At 41.9% G+C, this 24,017-nt stretch overlaps 1 protein-coding gene across 4 annotated transcripts in view; it reads right to left on the bottom strand.

The window, feature by feature from the left end:
• Nucleotides 1-511: 511 nt before the first annotated feature.
• The window catches only part of TRPM8 (transient receptor potential cation channel subfamily M member 8), a 43,720-nt gene continuing 20,214 nt past the window's right edge, over nt 512-24,017 (bottom strand). Inside the window, exons 10-25 of one of the 4 annotated variants that reach the window (XM_053362906.1) lie at nt 22,875-22,977; nt 20,999-21,117; nt 20,203-20,493; nt 19,892-19,987; nt 18,511-18,640; nt 17,966-18,111; nt 16,806-16,918; nt 16,030-16,246; nt 10,628-10,719; nt 10,158-10,299; nt 7,524-7,695; nt 6,619-6,796; nt 6,158-6,348; nt 5,017-5,116; nt 3,757-3,790; nt 512-1,254 (exon numbers count right to left, since the gene is read on the bottom strand). In XM_053362906.1, the coding sequence (XP_053218881.1) occupies nt 1,204-1,254; nt 3,757-3,790; nt 5,017-5,116; nt 6,158-6,348; nt 6,619-6,796; nt 7,524-7,695; nt 10,158-10,299; nt 10,628-10,719; nt 16,030-16,246; nt 16,806-16,918; nt 17,966-18,111; nt 18,511-18,640; nt 19,892-19,987; nt 20,203-20,493; nt 20,999-21,117; nt 22,875-22,977 (2,175 nt within the window). In that variant the 3' untranslated portion in view covers nt 512-1,203. Of the gene's footprint in view, nt 1,255-3,756; nt 3,791-4,500; nt 5,117-5,560; nt 5,684-6,157; nt 6,349-6,618; nt 6,797-7,523; nt 7,696-10,157; nt 10,300-10,627; nt 10,720-16,029; nt 16,247-16,805; nt 16,919-17,965; nt 18,112-18,510; nt 18,641-19,891; nt 19,988-20,202; nt 20,494-20,998; nt 21,118-22,874; nt 22,978-24,017 lie in introns of those variants that run through there. The other 3 variants (XR_008327347.1, XM_053362894.1, XM_053362898.1) reach the window with 3 other exon arrangements.

The following is a 24,017-nucleotide window of genomic DNA, read 5'->3' as shown; positions in this document are numbered from 1 at the left end:
ATGAGAGACGGAATCAACTGCAGTGATCCTTACAAATAACCTTATGTAGGAAATCCAGCCATTTCTTAACTAGTTGTTTCTAAACCACCAGTTTCAAAACTGAGCGACATCACATCACTACAGTGGTACCTCAGGTTACATACACTTCAGGTTACATACGCTTCAGGTTACAGACTCCGCTAACCCAAAAATAGTACCTCAGGTTAAGAACTTTGCTTCAGGATGAGAACAGAAATTGTGCTCTGGCGGCGCGATGGCAGCGGGCGGCCCCATTAGCTAAAGTGGTGCTTCAGGTTAAGAACAGTTTCAGGTTAAGTACAGACCTCCGGAATGAATTACTGTATTTTTTGCTCTATAAGACTCACTTTTTCCCTCCTAAAAAGTAAGGGGAAATGTGTGTGCGTCTTATGGAGCGAATGTAGGCTACACAGCTATCACAGAAGCCAGAACAGCAAGAGGGATTGCTGCTTTCACTGCGCAGCAATCCCTCTTGCTGTTCTGGCATCTGAGATTCAGAATATTTTTTTCTTGTTTTCCTCCTCCAAAAACTAGGTGCGTCTTGTGTTCTGGTGTGTCTTATAGAGCGAAAAATACGGTAAGTACTTAACCCGAGGTACCACTGTACTTGTAAACTTAATTTTGGAGCTCTGGCTTCCCTGAAAGTTCCTCCTCAGACCTTGAAGTTTAGCTCAGCACCCCCAGAGACAAGGAGTAGGTGAATTATGGTTACTCAGTAGTGAGCAGTGTCATTCCAAATGATGTATCTGGCCACAGACAAAAGTTCAAAGAGTCTTAGGATTACAGGAAGTCGGAAAGACCTCAAGCTTGAATGTGCCCTTAGTTACACAATTATCTAACTGCAGGAGTGGTGGGTCATCTGTAGCTGCTCTGGACTCCAGCAATTGTTCAGAAGAAATCAGGGGATGGTGTGATAATTTCTGCAAGCTTAAGCTTAGACAAATATTTGTCTATAATCAACACCTAGGCTTAGGAAGCTTCAGTACTGTTAGTTACATATAACAACTAATGATTGTATTAAAGAGTTAATTTTCTTGATCAAAACAGGAAGGTGGAATGTAATGAAGTCTCTTTCTTTCCTTTTGTACCAGATTTAGCACTTAAGCTGTTGCTTATTCAGTAATGTTCCACTTCTGCGCAAGCTTGTGCTGCTGGGAGAAGATTCTTCTTCAATCCAGGAAGCTTTCATCTGAGTTTGTTTGCAAAATCTTTCAGAAGACCTTTCAGATCATTCAGCTTCAAATTAAAAACAAACAAACAAAAAGCATCTCATGAGAGGGTAACAAGTTCATGGAATTATAAGGCGATGGCTATCATTGTTACAATTCAAGCGCAGGATTTGTCTCCTGACTAGTAGAAGAGACTGCATAGAACTGTCTATAAGCTCAGCCTTAAACTAACCCACTAAGCAGCAGATTCCAGTAACTCAGCTGATACTTTCTAGTTTGCAGGCACACACCATAAAATAACTTGCTGGTCGTGCAATCTGAGTGCACCAAAATGAAGCTTACATTTTTGCAGTTGTCCTCTGAATTCAAGTGAGGAATGACACTGTCCTGTCTTGCTCCTATTTCTTTAGTGGAAGACAGATTGCAAGACCTGCCATTGCTTCCCACAACTGCCACCCCCACAGATGCATCACTTTTTAAGACAGCTTAAAATGTTGGGTTATTTCCCAAATTCCTTAATCACCCCTCACCTGAGGATTGCAGGGCAGTTTACAATAATTAATAACAATAACACTTGTTATTTAGACAGCACATATAAACTGTTCAAATTGCTTCACTTATATTACCTTATTAATTCTTACAACAAGCATACTATGGTAGGTGTTCATTCAACAAAGGGATATGGTTGACACAACCCTTTGTTGTGACACCAACAGCAGGGCTGTGAGTGCTGAAGGCCGCTCCCTGAAAGGCCCTTTCCACCTGGCTCAGGTACAGCCTGCCCTAGTCCAGTGACTGTTTTTAAATGATTTTAAATAGTTTTAATTTGCGGTGTTTTAAATTTTGGTTTATTGTTTGGTTTTTGCTCTGTTGGGGGAGGGATTAATGTTTAGTTGAGGCTGGGGGTTAGTTTAATTTTTAATATAACTGAATCGTTGTTGTTTTAAATTAGTTTCTATTGTTTTATATAGTTTGTATTTGGTTCTTAAAGGGTTGCTGGGGTGTGGGCCCCAGCCAACACAATGGCTGGGGCAGGTTCCACGGGGGGCGGGAATGCACTGGGGCGCCCGATCTCAGTGATCACAGATAGGAGGAGGAGTTATGCTAAGACCAGACCACGTCATTACTGAGGAGGCAGGTTTAGTCGTTGTTTGAAGACTATTCCTGCCTCTGGGTCTGGTCTTGACTGGATGGATACTGGATTCAAGAAGGGAGACCCACATGACCTGAAGGTGCTGCTGCGCAATGCCAGGTCAATGATTCACAAGACGGCTGTCATCCACGACTTGACCATGGATGGAGGACTTGACCTGGCATGTGTAACAGAGAACTGGTTGGATGAAGCAGATGGGCCTGTCCTTGCCGCTGCTTGCCCACCAGGTTTCTCTTACGCACAGCAACCCAGGTCATGTGGGCAGGGAGGGTGGGGGTTGCAGTGATTTTTAGGAAAACAACAACAAACCTCTGGTTATGTGAAACATTCAGTAAACACACAAGACGTAACCAGCTGTACGTTTGAAAAAATAATATATACTATTCATTGTACTGAATTGTTGATTTCAACAGAAGTAGCTCATAAAGTTCAACGAAAAAAGTAGAAGACCCAGTGGATCAGTTCATTCTCTGATCAGTTTATGAATAAGGTCCATATATGTGAAAATGTCTATTCCAACTGTCTGTTCATAGAGTCCAACAATCCACACAAAAGGTTGTTGCAGTACCACAGAATCCTTTCACAGAGTCTAAATCTGTATGCACCAATATATCTTTAAATGACTTAGTGTGTCGTTTGGCAAAAATGGGGATATTCTCATACCCAGGGATGTCCTTAAGAATATGATAATGGCGTCTAATAATTTTCTCAATTTCAAAAGTCATATGGTTGTATTCTAGGGAAGCATAAATACGTGAAGATCTAGTCTTTACATGTGAACCAGATGTAAGAAGGGTCGATCTCTTTCTTAATTGTGTTTTTTGAATGGCAGTTGTTATTACAGAGTTCGGATAACCTTGTTGTATTAAGGATGCAGAAAGCAAATTAGAATGGACTTTAAAGTCTTTTGGGTCCGATGAATTGCGTTTTAGTCTTAGAAACCGACCTAAGGGAAGGTTATCACGGAGATGTTTGGGATGATTAGATCTATAATGTAACAAGGAATTTCTATCTGTGCTTTTCTTCTAAGGACATACTTTAATTCTTGACTCAGCCACAAAAATTTCTAAATCATTTGTAAATACCCAATTCATTTGAGAGCTTCATGGGTTTATACTGGACGGCTGCGTATTACTGCCATTCCTGTTATTACTTTTATTACCATATTTACTGAAATGTAATGTGCACCTTTTTTGCCAAATTACATTGGGGAAATTAGGGTGTGCATTAGATTTGATACCGCATTTACATTCAGCAGCAAATACTTTTTTGGTTTCAAGGTTCTGAAAATTGAGGTGCGCATTAGATTCGATGGCGCATTAGATTTGCATAAATACGGTAGTTTTCAACAGCATATAAACAAAACAATAAGTTTTCCCCATACTACTAACATTATTAATAATAATGATAATGTACCTTCATATCCAGTTGTCTAAATCGCTGGGCCATTCTGTGAAAGGAAACATAACCATCAGGAATGAAGCTCTGATGTATGGATGTCTTAACTAGACACACAAATCTAGCCAGGGGTGCCAACCTCAATAAAATATTTGTGGGGTGGGGACACAATCATAATCCCCACATAATCAATCACATGACGTGGTGCATGCACACCATTTGACTAGCAAGGCCCATCAACTGGGGAGCAGCCCCCTCAAATATTTTACTGGGGCCCAAAGCCCCCAGGAGTTGTCTCCTATGGATGTAGCCATGTAACCTATAATGTAATCCTTAAAGATAAAGGGACCCCTGACCATTAGGTCCCGTCGTGACCGACTGGGGTTGCAGCGCTCTTCTCGCTTTATTGGCTGAGGAAGCCGGCATACAGCTTCCGGGTCATGCGGCCGGCATGACTAAGCCACTTCTGGTGAACCAGAGCAGCGCACGGAAACGCCGTTTACCTTCCCGCCGGAGCGGTACCTATTTATCTACCTGCACTGGCATGCTTTCGAACTGCTAGGTGGGCAAGAGCAGGGACCGAGCAATGGGAGCTCACCCCATCACGGGGATTCGAACTGCCAACCTTCTGATCAGCAAGCCCTGGGCTCAGTGGTTTAGACCACAGCGCCATCTGCGTCCCTAATGTAATCCTTAGGAGAGTCCTTACTCCCTCTCCCTCTCTGCATGCTAAGGATGCTTCTTCTAAGATGTTGCCACAAAATACATGTGCGCATTATCTAAAAAACAAAGTACCCGTGCTTCTTGTTTTACCTATTTGTAAATTTAATCAGTTAATAGCCTTGTACAATTAATTGATTAAAATTTCTTAAATCAGGTTGAAGCCCTACATTATACATAAATGAGATAGAGTTTAAAATAAAAACTAAAGCTACTCCTTTCAAATCTAGTTTTGTTTCATTCTAGTGCTGTTACTTAAAATATACTTTCATCATTGCGCTGGTGGCTTTGGGATTAATTACCTATGCTATTTTTAAAATGTTGGACACAGTTAACTTCTATAGCCATATTTTGGAATCTTTACAAGTTGGCTTGTATTATTAGCACCAGAACTCTTCTAACTGTTCATTCTTAAATGGAAAGCCAATATATATGAATCAATTGAAGAAGTCTTTAAGAACATGAAGCACTGCAAGGTCTCCAGTATGGGTTTCAGAATAAAATATAGGCTCTGAAGCTTGATTAGATGGGAAAGACAAAGAAAGCAAGAAAACATACTCTTCTGATGAGTCATTAGCCTTGATATTGATTTTTACTAGATAATTTTCTTTCATGACAGCTTCCCATGCCAGCGTTTCATTATCTTCATTTTTTGAACCTTCAAGATATAAAATCCACACAAAATTGGAACATGGGCATATTTATTGACAAAGCAGACAAAGAGCTATTGAATGCAGCTAAAACAGCAACCTCAGTTTGTTTCAGAAGATCTGATGCTATTACAGCCCAATTCAGAAGAAAGACCAGAAAAAAATCCTATTGAGTTCAGCTAAGTGCGTCTTAGCTTAACCCACTACAGTGGTACCTTGGCTCTCAAATTCAGTCCGTTCCAGAAGTCCGTTCCAAAACCAAAGCATTCCAAAACCAAGGTACACTTTCCCATAGAAAGTATTGCAACCCCTAAAACAGCAATTTAACATGAATTTTACTATCTAACAATACCATTGATCCATAAAATGAAAGCAATAATCCATGTACTGGACTATAAAATAAATAAGACAGTATTGTAGATGATAAAAAAAAAAAAAAAAATTTCTCTTACCTGCACTGATGATAGTCATTGTATGGATGGGGGGCTTTTATCCATTTCCGCAGTCACACAATCAATCTATCAGTAGCTGAACTGGGTTCCACACAGTCACAAAAACAAATGAACTGAAAAAGCCTCAAAAAGAAAAACGCAAAATAAATAGCAAAAACAAATGTGCCAAACTTAATCAGTTCCGGAAGCCTGTTTGACTTCCGAAATGTTCTCAGCTTCTGATTGGGGCATGTGCCCTGGAAACAATAGCTGACAGTGGAATCAGACATTCAGTTTCTGAAATACGTTTGAAAACCGGAACACTTACTTCTAGGTTTTTGGCATTTGGGAACCAATGTGTTTGAGTACCAAGGCGTTTGAGAACCAAGGTACCACTGTATTGGAAACCAGTTTTCTCTTTAGCTAGTTTTGTCTTTAGCACCCCATACTTCGTTCCAATGAAGGGCCATTTTTACATGGGGAACCTTTCAAATGTAGTAACTCTCAAAATGAAAGTGCAATATTGGAAAACAATTGTCTGAGAAGCCTTCATTCACTTCTGTGACTTCTACTCTTCCTCCCATAAAAAGTTACTGTGGAAAATACTGCATTACTTACAACAAATTGATGGCTGTTTACATTCATTTTTACAGCAGCATTTTAAAAGTTTCCTCATCACCATGTAGATATAGGCAAAGATGACAAAAGGAAATGGTATAGTTAAGCGGCTGCAGTACTCTTGAATCAGAAAGTAGCGCTGGAACTTCCACACTTGGTCATTGTTCTCTTGAACCGATCCAACAGTATAACTAATGGATAGATTAACACACGGGGTTATTAGTTCCATATCTACGTTTGCAAAACGTCAAAATCAGCACATACTTCACTTTTCAGTAAGGGTTGGTGATAATGGATCAATTACAGGGACTATGAAAGCCTCAAGATTTCCAAGCTGGAGGGGAGTTCACACTAGTGTTATGAGTTTGCAGGGGGCAGAGTCTCCTAAATGTCCTAGGAACCAGATCCCCACCCCGACCCCAAACCCTGTGGCGTTACACCCAGCACATCAGTCTACATACCCAAACATGGCTATTAATAAGTTAACCAGGAGAATATTGGTGGACAGCATGTAGATGCACACTAGTGGAATGGTGATCCACTCTGGGAATCGGGGAACATTGTTGGAATCCACTTCTACACACAGAGGCTTCGATTCATTCCCAGTGACAGTACACTGATCACTTTCCAATGTGGTACCTATCATGAAAGGAACAGAAAAGACTCCTGAAATTCCAAAGCTCTTGTTAAGATTATGACACCAAACTCATGACATGTGTTGTCAGCACATTCTTTAGTGCTACCAGCACCTTTGTCTCTGCTGGATTTTGCTGAGCTAATCTAGTTGCCTAATAGGAGTGCATAAAGCTAGAATCCTATACAGATAACTTTGTGAAAATTGTACATTGTAGAGATTACTGTGCAGAAGTGAATACCTGCTGAGCAAAGATGTGCCCAGAAAACAGAATCCCCATGTGGCTGGCTGCACAATTTAGTACTAAAATGCATCTCATGGCAGTAACATACAATACAACTCTGTATGAGATTTTATTCAGCATGCAGACTTTTGCCACTCTAGTCTTCCTTCTGGCCCTACAAGGAAAGTGACTGGCATAGTCCCAGCATGGATTGTGCAGGTGGTGTGGGCCGATTCAGTTTGGATGGATCATGACCTGAACTGAGCATAAGTCCACTTTACAAGACCACCTGAGAGCTCTAGTGCTGCCTCTGCCCTAGTCATCTGTGAACACCAGACTGATTTCAGTAAGCCTCTGTGATACTGAAAGAGCTACCTGAATTCTAGCAGCACATGTTTCCCACTAAAACAGAAGGGGGATGATGAGCTTTGGGCTCCTTAAGGACTGTGCTCCTATCTCCTTATTACTCTGACCCATTGCTCATTGGGATTGTATCTTAAGATGGATACCGTCAATATCTGTAGGATAGTGGCCAAACATTACAAGGTAAGGCTCATAGACAACAGATCGAAATATCCATTCCCAGCGGTGTTCATTCTTCCGCAGGATCCCTTGTCTGGCTACACCAAAAGCCACCATCCACACCGCAAAGAGGAACAGGAAGAAAAAGACATCAATCAGCTGTGAAAGGGAACATTTAAAACACAAGTCAGGATGATTCTGTTAAGTCATTCCACGCATAAGGCTAAGGGGGAAAAGATTAAAAAACAACAACTCAGGAAACTGTCTCTTGCTTCTCACTGTGCATTTATGAGAAAATCTCGCTTGGCGGCTTTGCAGAGGCCATGCACTCCTTGTTGTTTATTTTGCTTTCAATTAAGAAAAGATACAAAAACACCTGAGGCAAATCAGAGCAACGTGCATGCCTCCAAGGCAGGGGTGCAGAAGCTGTGGCCTTCCAGATATTGGGCCACAGTCCCTGGCCAATGGGCCACGATGGCTAGAGATGATGGAAATTGGAGTCCAAGAACACCTCGAAGGCACCAGACTCCACACCCCCCCACCAGCTCTGCCCTAGAGGATACAGCCAGGACAGATGCTGCTGTAGCCAGCTAAGTCCAGCACATAATTGCCCAAGTAAGTACTCTGTTCACTTGAGTATATAACCATGGAAATGAGGGCTCATGAGAGCTTGCAGTGGCTACTTAGATTAGGTGGGGTTTTTATTTTATTTTTAATCACAATATATACTTTCACTAGATCACAGAAGTAGCTCCTCCAAAGAGGAGACGTCCCCATATCAGATGAAAACTAGCATGTGGAATAACAAATGGGAAATGATTCAACATCTGCAGTGGCTCCTAACTCCTAGTGTAGTTTACACAACAGTGTAGCGTGATGTGCCTGCATCTGGGGCACGCATACTGGGGGCAGGGTGTGGAGGGTGAAGGGAGCCTGCCATGCCAGCCCAGCCCTCGCCACCAATGCCACTGGAGCAACCCCTCTCCTGCACCAGAGCCAAGTGAGGCCACGCAGCATCACGTGCCGCCCATGCAAGGGGCAGCTCAGCTGGCTGATGCAGCCCCCCCAACACCGGCAGAGAAGAGTGGCCGTGCTGCAGTCACCCCTTGTCCACCTCCCTCCATCTGCACATGCTCACCATGCAGGGAGTGCATTGAGCAAGGAGCAGTGATCTCTGGCCAGGTGGCCATTCAGCAAGGGGGCTGGGGATGCAGCAGCGAGGCCAGGCTGGGCTCCGGAGCCCAGAGACCCCTGACGGCAGGCAGGAAAGGACAGGGAGCCAAGGACAGGACCCAGCAGGATGCGCCTGGGTGGGACAGGAATCACGGCAGAAGCCAGGGCCCACTCAAAATTGTGTGCCCAGGGCCCTGGACCTCCTGAGTGGTACACCCCCGAGTGTACATGTCTTCCTGGCTTGGGAAGGATTTGTGCTCAGCACCCATGCCTGTTCTGCTACATATAGTAATATGAGCATGAAGTTTCAGCCCAAAACACTTGTGTAACTGCTGCCAAACCATAAGACACATTTCTTTCCTTGCTCAATGAAGGTATAAGATCAATGATGGCAAGATTTTGCAAAAAGTATCTGCAGATGTGTCACATGCACACAGACCCACCTCTCATGACAAGAAACCAACTGCCAGCTGGGATGGAGTTTGGTGATGTTATGTATTGAAGTTATCACCATAACTGTCAACTTTCAGATTTGAAAATAAGGGATCAGCAGCCTCACCTGTCCCAGGGAAACGGTGCTGGAATAAGGGAATTTCCCGCAAAAAAAGGGAAGGTTGACAGCTATGGTTATCACCCTGGCCACCAGGGGTATCATGTACAGTGGTACAGTGGTACCTCGGGTTACATATGCTTCAGGTTACAGACGCTTCAGGTTACAGACTCCGCTAACCCAGAAATAGGACCTCGGGTTAAGAACTTTGCTTCAGGATGAGAACAGAAATCGGGCGCCGGCGGCACGGCAGCAGCAGGAGGCCCCATTAGCTAAAGTGATACCTCAGGTTAAGAACAGTTTCAGGTTAAGAACGGACCTCCGGAACGAATTAAGTACTTAACCTGAGGTACCACTGTATATAGTTTTCACTCAGGTCCACATCAGTTAATTTAGGCGGGAAACCCTGGGTTGTTGTTGACAGCCAGCTGCTATAAAAGCAGGCTGGCTGTGCTGTTTGCTGTTCAGTTCCAGCTTACTATAAAGAACCACTTGGAGAAATCTCTGTGTCGTCTGCTTTGTCAACCCACTACTTAATAGGTGACACAACCTCCAGCTCTCTGTAGCACAGCAATTGGCTGTAGAGCAGCAAAGTACTGCTGGCCTCAGATCTGAGCCCTATAAGGGATGTTCTGTCTTGTACTTCAGGGCTGTTGCTGAAGATTTGTCACAGAGGTTTGACTGACAGGTACTGCAGCGTTCCTGCACTAACGTCCCTTGCAAAGGATTAATCATGAATCAATCTACCAGCACACAGATGACAGAATGAAAAGTGTAGGCCCAAACCATACAGTGGTTCTCTGGTTAAACCTTTATTTACACAGAGAGACCTCTGGGAGACTCAGGCTTGAGTCACACAACAATTACATTTCATATTGAATCAATCCATAGCCCTTACCATTCTCTGAAGCATAATGATCTTGGGTCCTAGATTCCTGCTTACAGTGAAAATATGGATGAGTCTGAGAGTGAAAATAATGTAATCCAGGCAAAAAATTACTCTGCCGGAATACCAGGAGGCCTCATTTGAAGAATGGAGCCTGTGCAAAGAAACAGAGATACAAAAATTCCAGTTTTCAGTGTTCCCACTTAATAACATCAACTTGGGCACAATTTGTTTTCTGTCAAATCAGATGTTATGACAGGGTGACATCTTCCCACCCCATTCCCCCCAAATACCTCAGCTTCACCCCAGGAAGCATCACCTTATCTCATTCTCATTATCATAACATGTTTGTCTAGTGCAGCCTCTCTCCATCCTGCATCCCAGCTGTTGGACTCTAATTCCCATCATCCCTGACCACTGGTCTAGTAGCTTTGCAGAAAACAAACCCAGGTGCAGTAATGGCTGGACCTGTTAAAACTCACCTGAACACAATTCCTATTATGAAGTAAAAAATCCCGAGGGTGTCCATAACATTCCACAAGTCGGAAAAGTACTTACTACCGTTCATATACCACTAAAGAGGAAAAAGAAGACAAAAGTCACCAAACAAAGGTAGGAGCTCAGAATCCCACAGAGCAGAGTCAGCTGTTAGAAGTGGTTGGACTCCAATCGTCAGAGATTATGGGAGTCACAGCCTGGAGGGCACCACGTTGGCTACTCCTGCCATCATCTAACAATACCACAAACCAACCTTATTTACAATGCATAGTCTTACTATCTAAACTAACATTGCTCATTGAGAAATCATGACTCAAGAAGCTAATAGAAGAAGAGCAGAGCTGGACTAAGAGCTGGGAGGCCAGGCAGGGCTTCCATCCCCATTCAGCCCCGAAGCTCCCTGGGCCAGTCGCTGCCTCTCTGCCTTACATGCCTCACAGGGTTGGTGTGAGGATAATACGGCGAGGTCCTTGGAAGAAAGGTGGGATATAAAAGCATAAATAGCATACCCTGCTGCCTAATCCCATGCCTGCTTATGCAGAAGTAGACCCCATTTTGTTCAGCAGGACTTTCTCCCAAGTAAGTGTGCAAAGCAAACTAGCTAATAATATCTTATAGCTGCAACATTTTTAGTATAATTAAAACAATTAAATACAAACAAAAGGACAATACATAAGATGTCAGACAGTAAGGACATTGATTAAGATGCTTCTCTGGACTCCTCAACTAAGCACATATTTCCCCTATATATCATACTGTTTTTATGTACCATCTTTAATACAATCTCATTGCTGTAGCCCTTGGGTACTGTCTTTGCAATGTGGGTTGAAGCAACCCCCTTTAAAAAAATAATGACCATGCCTTGAATAAGACCATCACGGATCCAACTGCATAATGTGCCAGATCCCTTGTGTCACATGCACCAGCTCAACTATGTTCCTTCCTTTTAGAAATATTCCTGGCAGCTTTCATTCATCTCATTTGCTTCTTTCCCATCTAACATGGGAAATGTTTTCATATGAATACTGATTTGCATAGCCTTTTCATGAGTTCATTTCCCCACCTTCTGACCCATGAGCCTAGTATGACTTTGTGGATGGCAGTTCATAGAAGCCAGTGTGGTGTAGTGGTTAAGAGCGGTAGTCACGTAATCTGGGTAACCGGGTTCGTGTCTCCGCTCCTCCACATGCAGCTGCTGGGTGACCTTGGGTCACACTTCTTTGAAGTCTCTCAGCCCCACTCACCTCACAGAGTGTTTGTTGTGGGGGAGGAAGGGAAAGGAGAATGTTAGCCACTTTGAGACTCCTGAAGGGGAGTGAAAGGCGGGATATCAAATCCAAACTCTTCTTCTTCTTCATAGAATTGTAGAGTTGGAAGGGACCACGAGGGTCATCTAGTCCAACCCCCTGCCATGCAGGAATCTTTTGCCCAATGTGGGGCTCAAACCCATGACCCTGAAATTAAGAGTCTCATGCTGGAAAGCAAGGCCATGAGATTGCCAAGTAGGCCCATGACAGGCTGTGTGCAAATATTTATGCAAATATTTATGTTACAGGGATCTGGGAATATACAGCTGCAAAATTACACACGGAATCTGTACTTGTGCAAAAATACACATCAGATGGATGTGTGGCTGCTGTAAACACACATCTAGCTCAGGAATGCTATCATATATTAGGAGCTGAAATGTAAATGTTTCTTAAACTGTGCAAAAACACCCCAGTATAAATATACCTCGTCCTAGCTCAAGTTTTATTATGAAACAGTGACATCTATTGGCATATAGAAACATTAACAACTTGTTTTGCTCTCAGTACCTCAAAGATGCTTCTAACACACTCTTAATGCATTAGGAAAAGACTGAGTTTGGCTTTTTATAGCTGTCTTACTTCAAATATTCAGTCTTAGCAGTTACCTTCTCATCTGCAAATCATTAATTTTCTCCTTTAACATCAAAATCTGGATGAATTATTTTTTAAGTCAGAGAAATAGTGCAGCCTATACCATAGACTGGATCTAAGGCTCTGGGAGCTGACATATTTGGCCAAATGAACAAATATATTGAGAGTGAGAGAAGGGAGACAATAATTTGCTTATATTGAAAAATCGAGCTAATTTGTCATGTATTGGCACAATAAGAAATAGAGAAAAATGCATACAGCCATATATCGTATTTTTCCGTCTATAAGACGCCCCCAAATTTTGGACATTTTTAAGGGAAAAAACCTAGTCTTATACATGGGAAAATATGGTACACTATTAAGAACAATCTAAGTACCCTGGGAAGGAATATATTGCAATTTAGATACGATTTATTAATATATATACAATGAACTACTGTTCTTCCTTTTAGATATTGTTAATATGGAACAACTGTTTGGTTCAAAATTGGGAAAGGAGTATGACAAAGCTGTATATTGTCGCCCTGCTTATTTAACTTATATGCAGAATTCATCATGCGAAAGGCTGGACTGGATGAATCCCAAGCCAGAATTAAGATTGCCCGAAGAAATATCAACAACCTCAGATATGCAGATGACACAACCTTGATGGCAAAAAGTGAGGAGGAAGAACCTCTTAATGAGAGTGAAAGAGGAAAGCTCAAAATATGGCCTGAAACTCAGCATCAAAAAACCTAAGATCATGGCCACTGGTCCCATCACCTCCTGGCAAAGGGAAGGGGAAGAAATGGAGGCAGTGAGAGATTTTACTTTCTTGGGCTCCATGATCACTGCAGATGGTGACAGCAGTCACAAAATTAAAAGACGCCTGCTTCTTGGGAGAAAAGCAATGACAAATCTAGACAGCATCTTAAAGAGCAGAGACATCACCTTGCTGACAAAGGTCCGTATAGTTAAAGCTATGGTTTTCCCAATAGTGATGTATGAAAGTGAGAGCTGGACCATAAAGAAGGCTGATCACCGAAGAATTGATGCTTTTGAATTATAGTGCTGGAGGAGACTCTTGAGAGTCCCATGGACCGCAAGAAGATCAAACCTATCCATTCTGAAGGAAATCAGCCCTGAGTGCTCACTGGAAGGACAGATCCTGAAGCTGAGGCTCCAAGACTTTGGCCACCTCATGAGAAGAGAAGACTCCCTGGAAAAGACGCTGATGTTGGGAAAGATGGAGGGCACAAGGAGAAGGGGACGACAGAGGACGAGATGGTTGGACAGTGTTCTCGAAGCAACCAGCATGAGTCTAACCAAACTACAGGAGGCAGTGGAAGACAGGAGTGCCTGGCGTGCTCTGGTCTATGGGGTCACGAAGAGTTAGACACAACTAAACGATCAAACAACAACAAATATGCAGTTGAGTTTTTCATCCTTTGTGCATTGTCAGTCTCTCCGTCCCCACCCACCTTGATGTATGCCACACTCCCAGTGCCGGATTTACGTATAAGCTAAACAAGCTATAGCTTAGGGCCCGACTCTCTTGAGGGCCCCCAAAAAATTAAAAGAAAAACCTGGATGTACATTTCCAAAATATAAGATAAAAAACAAACAAAATAAAACCTACATACAGCAACAGTGTTTTGTGTTGTGTAGACTCCTATGATGTAAGTCATGGGCCCTGCCTGCTAGCCTGCTCCCTAAAATATCACTGGTTTGATCATTTCTATATATAGGGTGCCTACATTCTGCATGTGCAAAGGGCTTTAGATACCTATTAGGTCCATAAATTACAATATAGCATATATTCAACACAAAAAACAGCGGCAATTTGTTGTTGACAAAGGACAGCTGGGCATATAAAGGGCCCCATTACCTTCAGTAGCTTAGGGCCTCATCAAACCTAAATCTGGCCCTGCACACTCCAGTGGTTCCTCTCAGGGGCTGGGACTAGGTATTACAATGGATTGTCTGAAAATTGAAAACTCATTTGGCCATGCAATGGAGCAATCAGACAACCATTTCTCTAATACAATTAGAGCCATTTCTGTTTCTGTTTTGGCCAGGCATAAGCAAACTCTGGCCCTCCAGATGTTTGGGACTACAATTCCCATCATCCCTAGCTAACAGGACCAGTGGTCAGGGATGATGGGAATTGTAGTCCCAAACATCTGGAGGGTCGGAGTTTGCCTATGCCTGGTTTTGGCCCATAAGCTCATTAGTAAAATAAGTAAAATCATGCTTTATCTTTTATTAAAAAAAGAAAAGAAAATCCAATATACTGAATCTATATTGTTGTGACTGATCAGCATATATTTGAAATGAAAATGCTGTCAAAAGTTCAAGCTTTGAACCATGGCAGGAGTAGGATGCTAATAAACCAAGAATCCTTCAAGCCACACTACCTAATATTTCCATAGAAACAGCTGTAATACAAGACTGCTCATACACAACATACGCAACGCTTTGCTTAGTGAGCTCCAGCCTGCTTGTCTCCTCTGTTTTACAAAACTAGATATGTGGAAGTAAGAGGATGCTCTGAAGTTACTCTTTCCATGCCTGTCTGCTCCACAGACTCGGGAATTAATTCTGTGACAGCGTGTTCACCGTTTCAGATATTTCTTTTAATTTAGATCTCGAGGACAAACCTTGTGACATGACAAAGTAATGGGGCCAAAGGAAGGGGCCATATTGTAGAATTCATACTCCTTGTCTGTTCAGATTTTTTCCAGTCTCAGAATAGTGTACACAGCCTACACAGATATAACAGACCTTTACCAGGATAAATGATCTGCTGCCTTAAAGCAGTCCCTGGGACTGCATGCTCACTTTCCTTCCCTTGCACACACCAGTTCTCCCTGCCCTTACAGACTGGCTTTAACTTTAGTTAAGCATTTTATGGACACTGATCTTCCCCATGGTTAACACTAAGTGGAACTGGCTCTGAACAAGGATCTGAATCCAGCCACAAATTCTGCATAGCCTCATGGACTAGGGTACAATGGAAGCAGTGGCAAATTGCAACCTCAGCAGAGATACTATAAATTAATCCATGAACTCAGGTTAAGTAATAATGGCCTGGATATAATTCCAAATGCTCTAGTGGGACCTTCATGGAAAATCAAGAAAACGTTAGATTTCAACTCCACTGGAGCCCCATGCAAGTGTACTGATTCTGTGTTAAATCAACCTGCAAGAGGGGAAAGTGATGAAAGGTGTACTCAGCATCAACCTCCACAAACTGGAGTGACAATATTTGAAGCATAGGGAGGCAATACATGCAGTGAAGGATTCCCCACTGCAAAAGTCCTCCCTTCAGCTCACGGGTAGCAGTGACAGAGGACACTAGCATGTTCATCCTCTCGCTCCTGATACATGTGTTGATTAAACTCAGAAGCAGAAGACCTGAATAGGGCTGGAGCCTCTTCTTTTTTCTGCAACTGGAATAATCTCCTGGAAATAAAAACTCCTGTTGATTTCCAAGAACTCCCTACTTGTCTCACTTCATCACAAAGCAGGATGAAGACCAGCACGTAGAGGATCAGTTCCAGCATGGTGGGTTCCTTCTGGAAGTCCATGAGAAGGACATAGGCAAAGAGCAAGAGGAAGGCGATGTAGAAGATGACAGTCCAAGAAAAGACAACAAAGGGGGAAGTGAAGAACCAGGCATAATACCAGAACATCTTTTTGCTCCTCTCGGTTGGCTTTTTCCTGTGAAAGAGAAAGAAACAGCTTAGAACAGGATAACCAAGCGGAAAATGAGCCTGCTGCTGAGTGGAGGCACACAATAACAACAATGGGATACTATCAGTGCTCCCCCCCCCTAGAAAAATAGGTGCCGGTACTCACCTTGAAGTTGTTTCAGCAAGTGTCACACTTTTTAACAACAAAAAGAGGTGCCAATACTGCGTACCCTTGAGTACCCCTTAAAAATCACTGGATACTATCAAACAAGACCAATCTAGGCAATGCAATAACACTACCAAGTTATTCTGACTCCCATCTATCCAATGGATGCCTAGGCAGCTGCACAGCCACTTGCTACATCATTCTGACATTAACAGCGATTACATGTTTATTTATGTAAGTATTTTTAGGGTGCCTTTTAGGGTACAACTGTCCCAGGAATTACAACCACCCCTTTGCATATGTGGAGATTTCTCTGCAGTGGAAGCAAACCTGAAGCCTGCATACTTACTACAAAACATGGCAGCAATTGTATTTTTGGAGAGGAAACCCATCAGAGCTTTATTAACTAAAAGTAATTTACCTGAAAGAGATGAAACCACAGCCTATTAAAGGGAAAAGGAAAAGGCACAGGATAATCTTCCAGTTCTTGGTGTCTCTAGAGATCTCCCCATACCATTGTTTCGAAAGAAAATTCTGAAAGACAGAATAATAATAATAATAATAATAATAATAATAATAATAATAATAGTCACCCCATCTGGGGTGACTTCTTTTGTTGGGTGACTTCCAAAAAAATATAAAACATCAGTCATTAAAAGCTTCCCTAAACAGGGCTGCCTTCAGATGTATTTTAAAGGTCAGAAAGTTGTTTATTCTCTTGATATCTGGGGGGAGGGCATTCCACAGAGCAGGTGCCACTACCAAGAAGGCCCTCTGCCTGGTTCCCTGTAACTTTGCTTCTCACAGTGGGAATGGAGACGCTCCTTCAGGTCTACTGGGCTGAGGCCATTTAGGGCTTTAAAGGTCAGCACCAACACTTTGAATTGTGCCCGGAAACGTACTGGGAGCCAATGTAGGTCTTTCAGTGTTATGTGGTCTCAGTGCCCACTCCCAGTCACCAGTCTAGCTGCCTCATTTTGGATTAGTTGTAGTTTCTGGGTCACCTTCAAAGGCAGCCCCACGTAGAGCACATTGCAGTAGTCCAAGCAGGAGATAACCAGAGCATGCACCACTCTGGCGAGACAGTCTGTGGGCAGGAAGGGTCTCATCCTGCGTACCAGATGGAGGACACAGAATTGACCTGTGCCTCCATGGATAGCTTTGCGTCCAAAATGACTCCCAGGCTGCGCACCTGGTTCTTCAGGGGCACAGTTACCCCATTCAGGAACAGGGAGCCCCCCCCCGCCTGCCCCCTGTCCCCCCAAAACGGAACTTCTGTCTTGTCAGGATTCAAGCTCAATCTGTTTGCCGCCATCCATCCTCCAACCACCTCTAGACATTCACACAGGACATTTAAAAGAGAGGTATTTAAAAGAGATGCAGAGTTGGGTATCATCAGCATACTGAAATAATAATTCATCGGGAGATAGCATCATATAAGAAATTACAGCCTACTTGCTCAGAAGTAAGTGCCACAGAATTCAATAGGTTTTACTCCCATGTAAATGGGTACATAAACCATTTCTGTTTCACTGAATAAAACTGACGATCGATTATCTGTTTGCATTTCGGCGATTATACCTGGACTCCTGGCTGTGCAATGAATTGTTGGTCCTTTGCTTCCACAGCAAGTTCCAGACAATTGCTTCCACCCCAGGCTTCACAGGAATAGATAAGAAGCTGTTCAGCCAGATCTTCATCACTGCTGTAACATTCTGTGAACAACTCTAAAAAGTATAAATGGACAGAGAATCAGAAGCATGACCAGTCTTTTGAGCTCTTCCTGAAGGACTTATGCATATACAATTAGAAAAAGACTATGGAAATTATTTCAATACATGATTGCAGCGGTGAGATTTTTTTATGCACATAAATGGGAAGATTCATCATTACCTACCATGGTTGTTAAAAATTATTGGACTTGGCTGAGATGGGCTAAGTTCATGTGCTTAATCGGAGAAAAATCCTTGTCAATATTTACTAAAATTTGCAATGCATTGCTTGGAATTCAAAGCTAAATCTGAAAGTTTAACTTTGCTGATTTGCTGCTTTCCCATTATGATTTTTTAAGCAAATATTTGCATTAGCTCCACTCTTGAGTTTGAGCCTCTTAGATCAAAACCTACCAACAGCTCTTGTCTCATATTCATTTGCCAGCTCCTCTGATTCCCCAGCAGCATTGATATCATTCTTTACCTTAGCCAGGCTTTTCAGGAGCTTGCTGGCCCCTAATGCTGCCAGAGTGCAGCCTCTAGTCTGCAAAGAGAAAGAATTGCCCCGTTACAAAACAGCATTACTTATGAGTTACTGTAACTGTGACACAATTCCAGTAACATCAGTTCATATCCCAAAACAGCAAGGCAACTGCATAATTTAATAGTACTCTGTTCCCTGAAGCTGTATCTGAGAAACCATGTGGGTGCTGCTGTTCTGTTTCATCTTACAATTCTCAAATTTGGAAAGGAGTGTCAAACATCTTGCTGCTTAAACTGGAAGCTAAAACCTTAAGGCCATCTGCCTTAAAGTAGGGTGTTGGAGTTGGCTGAAGAATCTTTCCTGACTGATCAATCTACTCCAACCCCTGCCACTCACGCAACCGCCCCCCCCCCAAAAAAACAGCATGCAAATCAAGATGGCTAACCTGACACAACCAACCACCGCCCCACACACATACAAACAAACAAACCATACTGCAACCAACCGAACGCAATCAGCCAAGCCCTGCACCATCCAATCTCTTACAATGCCAATAAAAACAATTAACTATATGAATAAAGGACCCCCTAAATTGATTTTTGATTTTTATTAGTATTCATGTTTTTATACTGTATTTTATGCTGCTTTTATAATTGTTTTAAATTTGTTGTTAGCCGCCCTGAGCCTGGTTTTTGAACCAGGAAGGGCGGGGTATAAATAATTTTATTATTATTATATTACTGAATGCAAACAAACTCTATGAAAAATGACTCTAGGAATTGAAAGTGGAGATGCTATACATACTTTTTCTTGCTTATTTGTTTCAAATCACAAAAACTTTAATAAAAACTAATTAAAAACAAACAAACCTCTGTCAAAAGTCTCACCAGTCTTTTCTTACAAACCTCCAAGAAATGAGACTCCACTATTTCCCTACACAATTTTTTTTCTGAGCTGACTTTAGAAAGCGTTCCAGAGGTTTCACCCAAATTCACCTACCTGAAGTTTACATCCACCATTTTTCGTCCTATCCTCACACCCAATTACTGTTTCCCTCTTCTTTCTCGTCTCCTTTAGATGTTTAAAAGTGAGCAGGCTTCATCTTATATTATATTAAATTATTCAAGTGCAAAATGCCGCCACTTTCCAGTCCCAGTTCTCACGTATTTCAAAAGCAGGGAAACTGCCATTTCCACACACAGGGAGGCTTCAATATTAATTAAGGAGTACATATTTTCTAACTGAACAAGCTCTAAGTCAAACTCACATGTAAGCATAATGGACAAAAGTCATGCTGGAAGTGTAGCATACCTGTTCCCAGATCACTTTGGAGAGCTCCTTTTTGTTTTGAAGGACTGCCCAAATAAAGAGAACCTGCAAGGGGTGCCTTGAGATAAGGGAGGCATCCTGAAAGCATATAAAAACAAGAATAAAGCTAAAGTTGCTGAAAAAGGAAACTTTGGTATTGACTCTTTTCTGAATCCCTTTGGGTGGTATTCAGTTGTTACTCAGAGTAGATCTATTTAATCTGAGTAAAACTTAGCTGGATACCATCCTTTTGTTGTACTTGGTTCTAAGTGTTAACAGCTGTACTCTGCTATATGTGCATCTGAGTTACATACCAGCAGCTGTATCTCAATGTCTTCCTTGCTGCTCTTGTCCTCTTTTTTGAGACCTTTTCTGAAATCCTCCACCATCTTCCACACAAATGTAAGGAGGGCATCGTTGTAGGAGTTCTTCGCAATCTGTAGATTCTTAAACACCAGGCTGCTGAAGTTGTTGGTATACAGATCAGTTAGAACATCATTCGTAAGAAACTTCCTCAGATTTAAGCCATTTTCCAGAAAGAGACGGACAAATTTTGGCCTGTCCTTTATCAGGGCTGTGAACATGACGTCCTGGAGGTCTGCAGACTAGCAAGGAACAAAAGACAGCAAAATGTTGACCCAGTTTGAAAGCAGAAGTCTTTCTCTAGCCCCTTGGGCTTCTCTTCTGCTACACAAATTGTGATTAATTTCTTATGGTAGCCTTAATATTCTCAACAGAATAAAATATTCCTCCTGAGACAATAGGCTGTAGCTTCATATTGTCCACACACAGTGAAGATAATTTCCGTATGGAGCTTCAGAAAATTATCTCCATTTAAAGCTTGGAGAAGTTTACAGAGCAGCCTCTCATGTTAGTGTCATCTAGGAGTAATTGATAGGACCCTGTGTTCCATCCTATTATGGGGAAAAAACCAATGGGCACATTGATTGACTGCAACTGCACAACACTGATTGCCTTGCCTTTCCAGGTTTTCCTGCCATTAAACAGATGGACTCCTGGCACCAGCCTTTCCATCCAAGAGTGTCAGCCTTGTCCCTGCCTGCCTGGTGGCTTTTTCAAGGCAAAAGCAACACAAGCCGCTCTACGTACCTCCCAGCGTCGATCATTAGTAAAGATCTCTTCACTCGCCAGCTCCAGCTGGTTCCATTCCAAAAGCAGTTTGAGTTGCCCATTCCAGTTATCTTTATCTTGTTCATTTGTGCTGAAAGCTACAAGTGCAGAGAGAAGTTGGTGGTTGATTAATATTAAAACAACTCTCTGGTTTGTTTCCTGTTCTCATTTGAGTATTGGAGTGGGATGAGGAAATGCTGAGGGGTGGAGATGACATCCCCCCCCATCTTAACATCTCTCTCAAGCCTGCCCATTAACCAAAAGGAAGATCTCTTTGTATATGAATGTGCTTTATTCTGAAAAGAAACAGAAATACTGTTGCCAGCAATCATGTAAAAAAAGGAGAGAATTCTGCTCAGATTTTGCAGTTCTCATGATGCAGAATCCTGCCCTGCACCCAAAACTGTGGTAATCATATTTTAAAATATAATAATCACCATGTTTTCATGATTGTATGATGGATCAGAAAGCATTTGTGAATAGTCACTGTACATATTTTTATGTTTATATTAGTATTTTGTTTACATTTCATTTTCTTCAGTCCTCGCTATTTACTTTCCCCACATACTCCATTTCCAGGGGTCGGCAACGTGCGGCCCATGGGCCAGATGCATCCCACGAAAACCATTTTACCGGCCCACGAGGCACCAGCAAACCAAGCTGCCTGCTCAGCAAGACCCCCATGCGCTGTGCTAAACCAGCGCTGCGTGGCGTGGGGACTCGCCGAGTGGCACCAGAAATGGCATCTGCACACACACAGATACCAGAAATTGCATCTGCTCATGTCCGCATGCCAAAAATCGCTTCTGTGCAGGCGTGATTTTCGGCATCTGGGCATGCACAGAAGTGATTTCCGGCACTGCGCTGTGCCAGTCTGGTCCACATAAGATCTCCGTGGGAGTGATCTGGCCCATGGCCAGTAAACCTTGCAGACCCCTGCTCTATTCCTCAGTAAACATTCCCCCATCTGATAAAGTGAATTCTAGTTCATTTGTTAGAGCTTAAGATACAGCTCATAACTGTTAATGTTTTATTATAAATTGTTCATATATACAAATCAAATAAATATGAAACATTAAAGAAAGAATTAAGGCATTAAAAAACGGTTGATTTTGCTGCAACAGGCTTACATGGCTGTACTTCTGAAAATTCATACAAGAAGCATCATGCATGTATTCTCACAATTATCAGCATTCATTTGATAGCAGAACAAAGAGACAAAATAGCTCCTTTAACCTCTGCAAATTCCAAGACAGCACCAAGGCTCCTTTAGATGTTTGAAGTTGTACTCTGCGTTTCCACTCCAGTTTGCTTCAAAACATAGAAAACTATGGAGAAGTTCAAATCTCTAAACCACCTACTACTTTTGATCCATTACAGTGTCTGATCACACTCACTTGTATTTTCTATGATATTCATGATTGTTTCAGTTCAATGGAAATGGAAGCTCTTACTGAACACCACCAACAACTGCCCAATGCACATTTAAACCTTCCAAATTCCAGCACGGATCTGAAAATCCTGATGGTTCCATACCAGGGAAAGAGAAATTGCCACTCAGTGCTATTCTAGCAAACTCTTTTTCAAAAGGGAAAATAAGGATATTGCTCAAATTTGTGTACAATTCATGACTCATGGGTTGCAAAGTACATTGTTTTTAAGGTAATGAGAAAGTAGAAACTATTAATCAAGCAATATGTGTTTTTAAAAAATAAATTTGTTTATTTAATGAATTGGTTAATTAATCAATTTTATGAACTTCCACCCCAAACATTCTAGATCGCTTCCAAAATTTATTAAAAATGCAATGTAAGCAACTGAATAATATTAAGAGACAAAACCAGCAACAGCATACCTTTATAAAGAGCAAATGAAATTGCGTTGCTCACAATTTCATCTCCTGCTTCTTCTATTTTGATCACAGTTAACAGATGAGGATTTTCAAGTACTTCTTTAATCTGCACAAGGAAAGTCATGGTTTACTCTATCCTGAGGATCTTCATAATCAAATTACTCTCCTTTGACTACAGAATATCCTGTCAAGTTTAACTAGAACTTATTACACAACATGTATGTTCTCTTACTATCCACTGTTGGAGAGAAGTGGAGCAGGGAGGAATCATTCTGTTAGTCTTCGTAACAATTTTAATATTGCATATTTTTCTGTGTCTAATGGACAAACAACTCACAACAGCAGTTCTGTGGCTTGAAATGCCACTACAGAATAATATAGGAAGGATTAGGTCAATGCACATACTGGCAAGTTTACCCACATGTGGTCAGGATTACATACATACATACATACATACATCATACATACATACATACATACATACATAATTAAATAAATATTATACACCGCTGCAGAGATAGAGGAGAGAGACTAGTGGTGGACAGTGTCCTGATAAAGATAGAGTCACAAAGATCCAGCTTTGCTGTGATGAAAGAGAAAGAACTAAGAAGAGGAAAAACCTGGAACGTCCTAAGTGGGGAAGCTTGAACCATAGTGTTATGGCGCAACAACTGACTAGCATGTGATGGAATGCCATGATTAGGTAAAATCTTCTTTCTGACCCATCCTACAATGCTATTATTTCCAGGAATAGGTCAAAATTCAAAGTGGGAACCAACTACTGTTACAAGAGATTAAAGTAAATATTTTTGCCTGATTTCTAGCAAATATCCATGAAGGAGCAAAATGTAACAAAGCTTTTAAAAATCTATAGTAGCAAAACAAAACGGTGAGCACAAAACATAAGAGAGCTTCATTAGCAGTGCTGAGAAGCCATTTCTGTCTTCTAAGATTATTATAGGTAACAGGTAATGGACCAAAAAAGAAACACTGATGAAACACTGGACCATTAACTGAGAAAGCTATTTCCTCCTGCCATCCCCAAAGAACTTAATTACTCCTTCACTAGGGCTTAGTGCCATTCTAAAAAATTAAAAAATAAGATTTTCCATGCACTCAGTTTTTCCTGGTGCTTGAAACAGAACA

The sequence above is a fragment of the Podarcis raffonei genome, chromosome 1 (genome assembly GCF_027172205.1).
Source record: "Podarcis raffonei isolate rPodRaf1 chromosome 1, rPodRaf1.pri, whole genome shotgun sequence".
Classification (NCBI taxonomy): Eukaryota; Metazoa; Chordata; class Lepidosauria; order Squamata; family Lacertidae; genus Podarcis; species Podarcis raffonei.
This window is presented reverse-complemented; position numbering and strand designations above follow the sequence as displayed.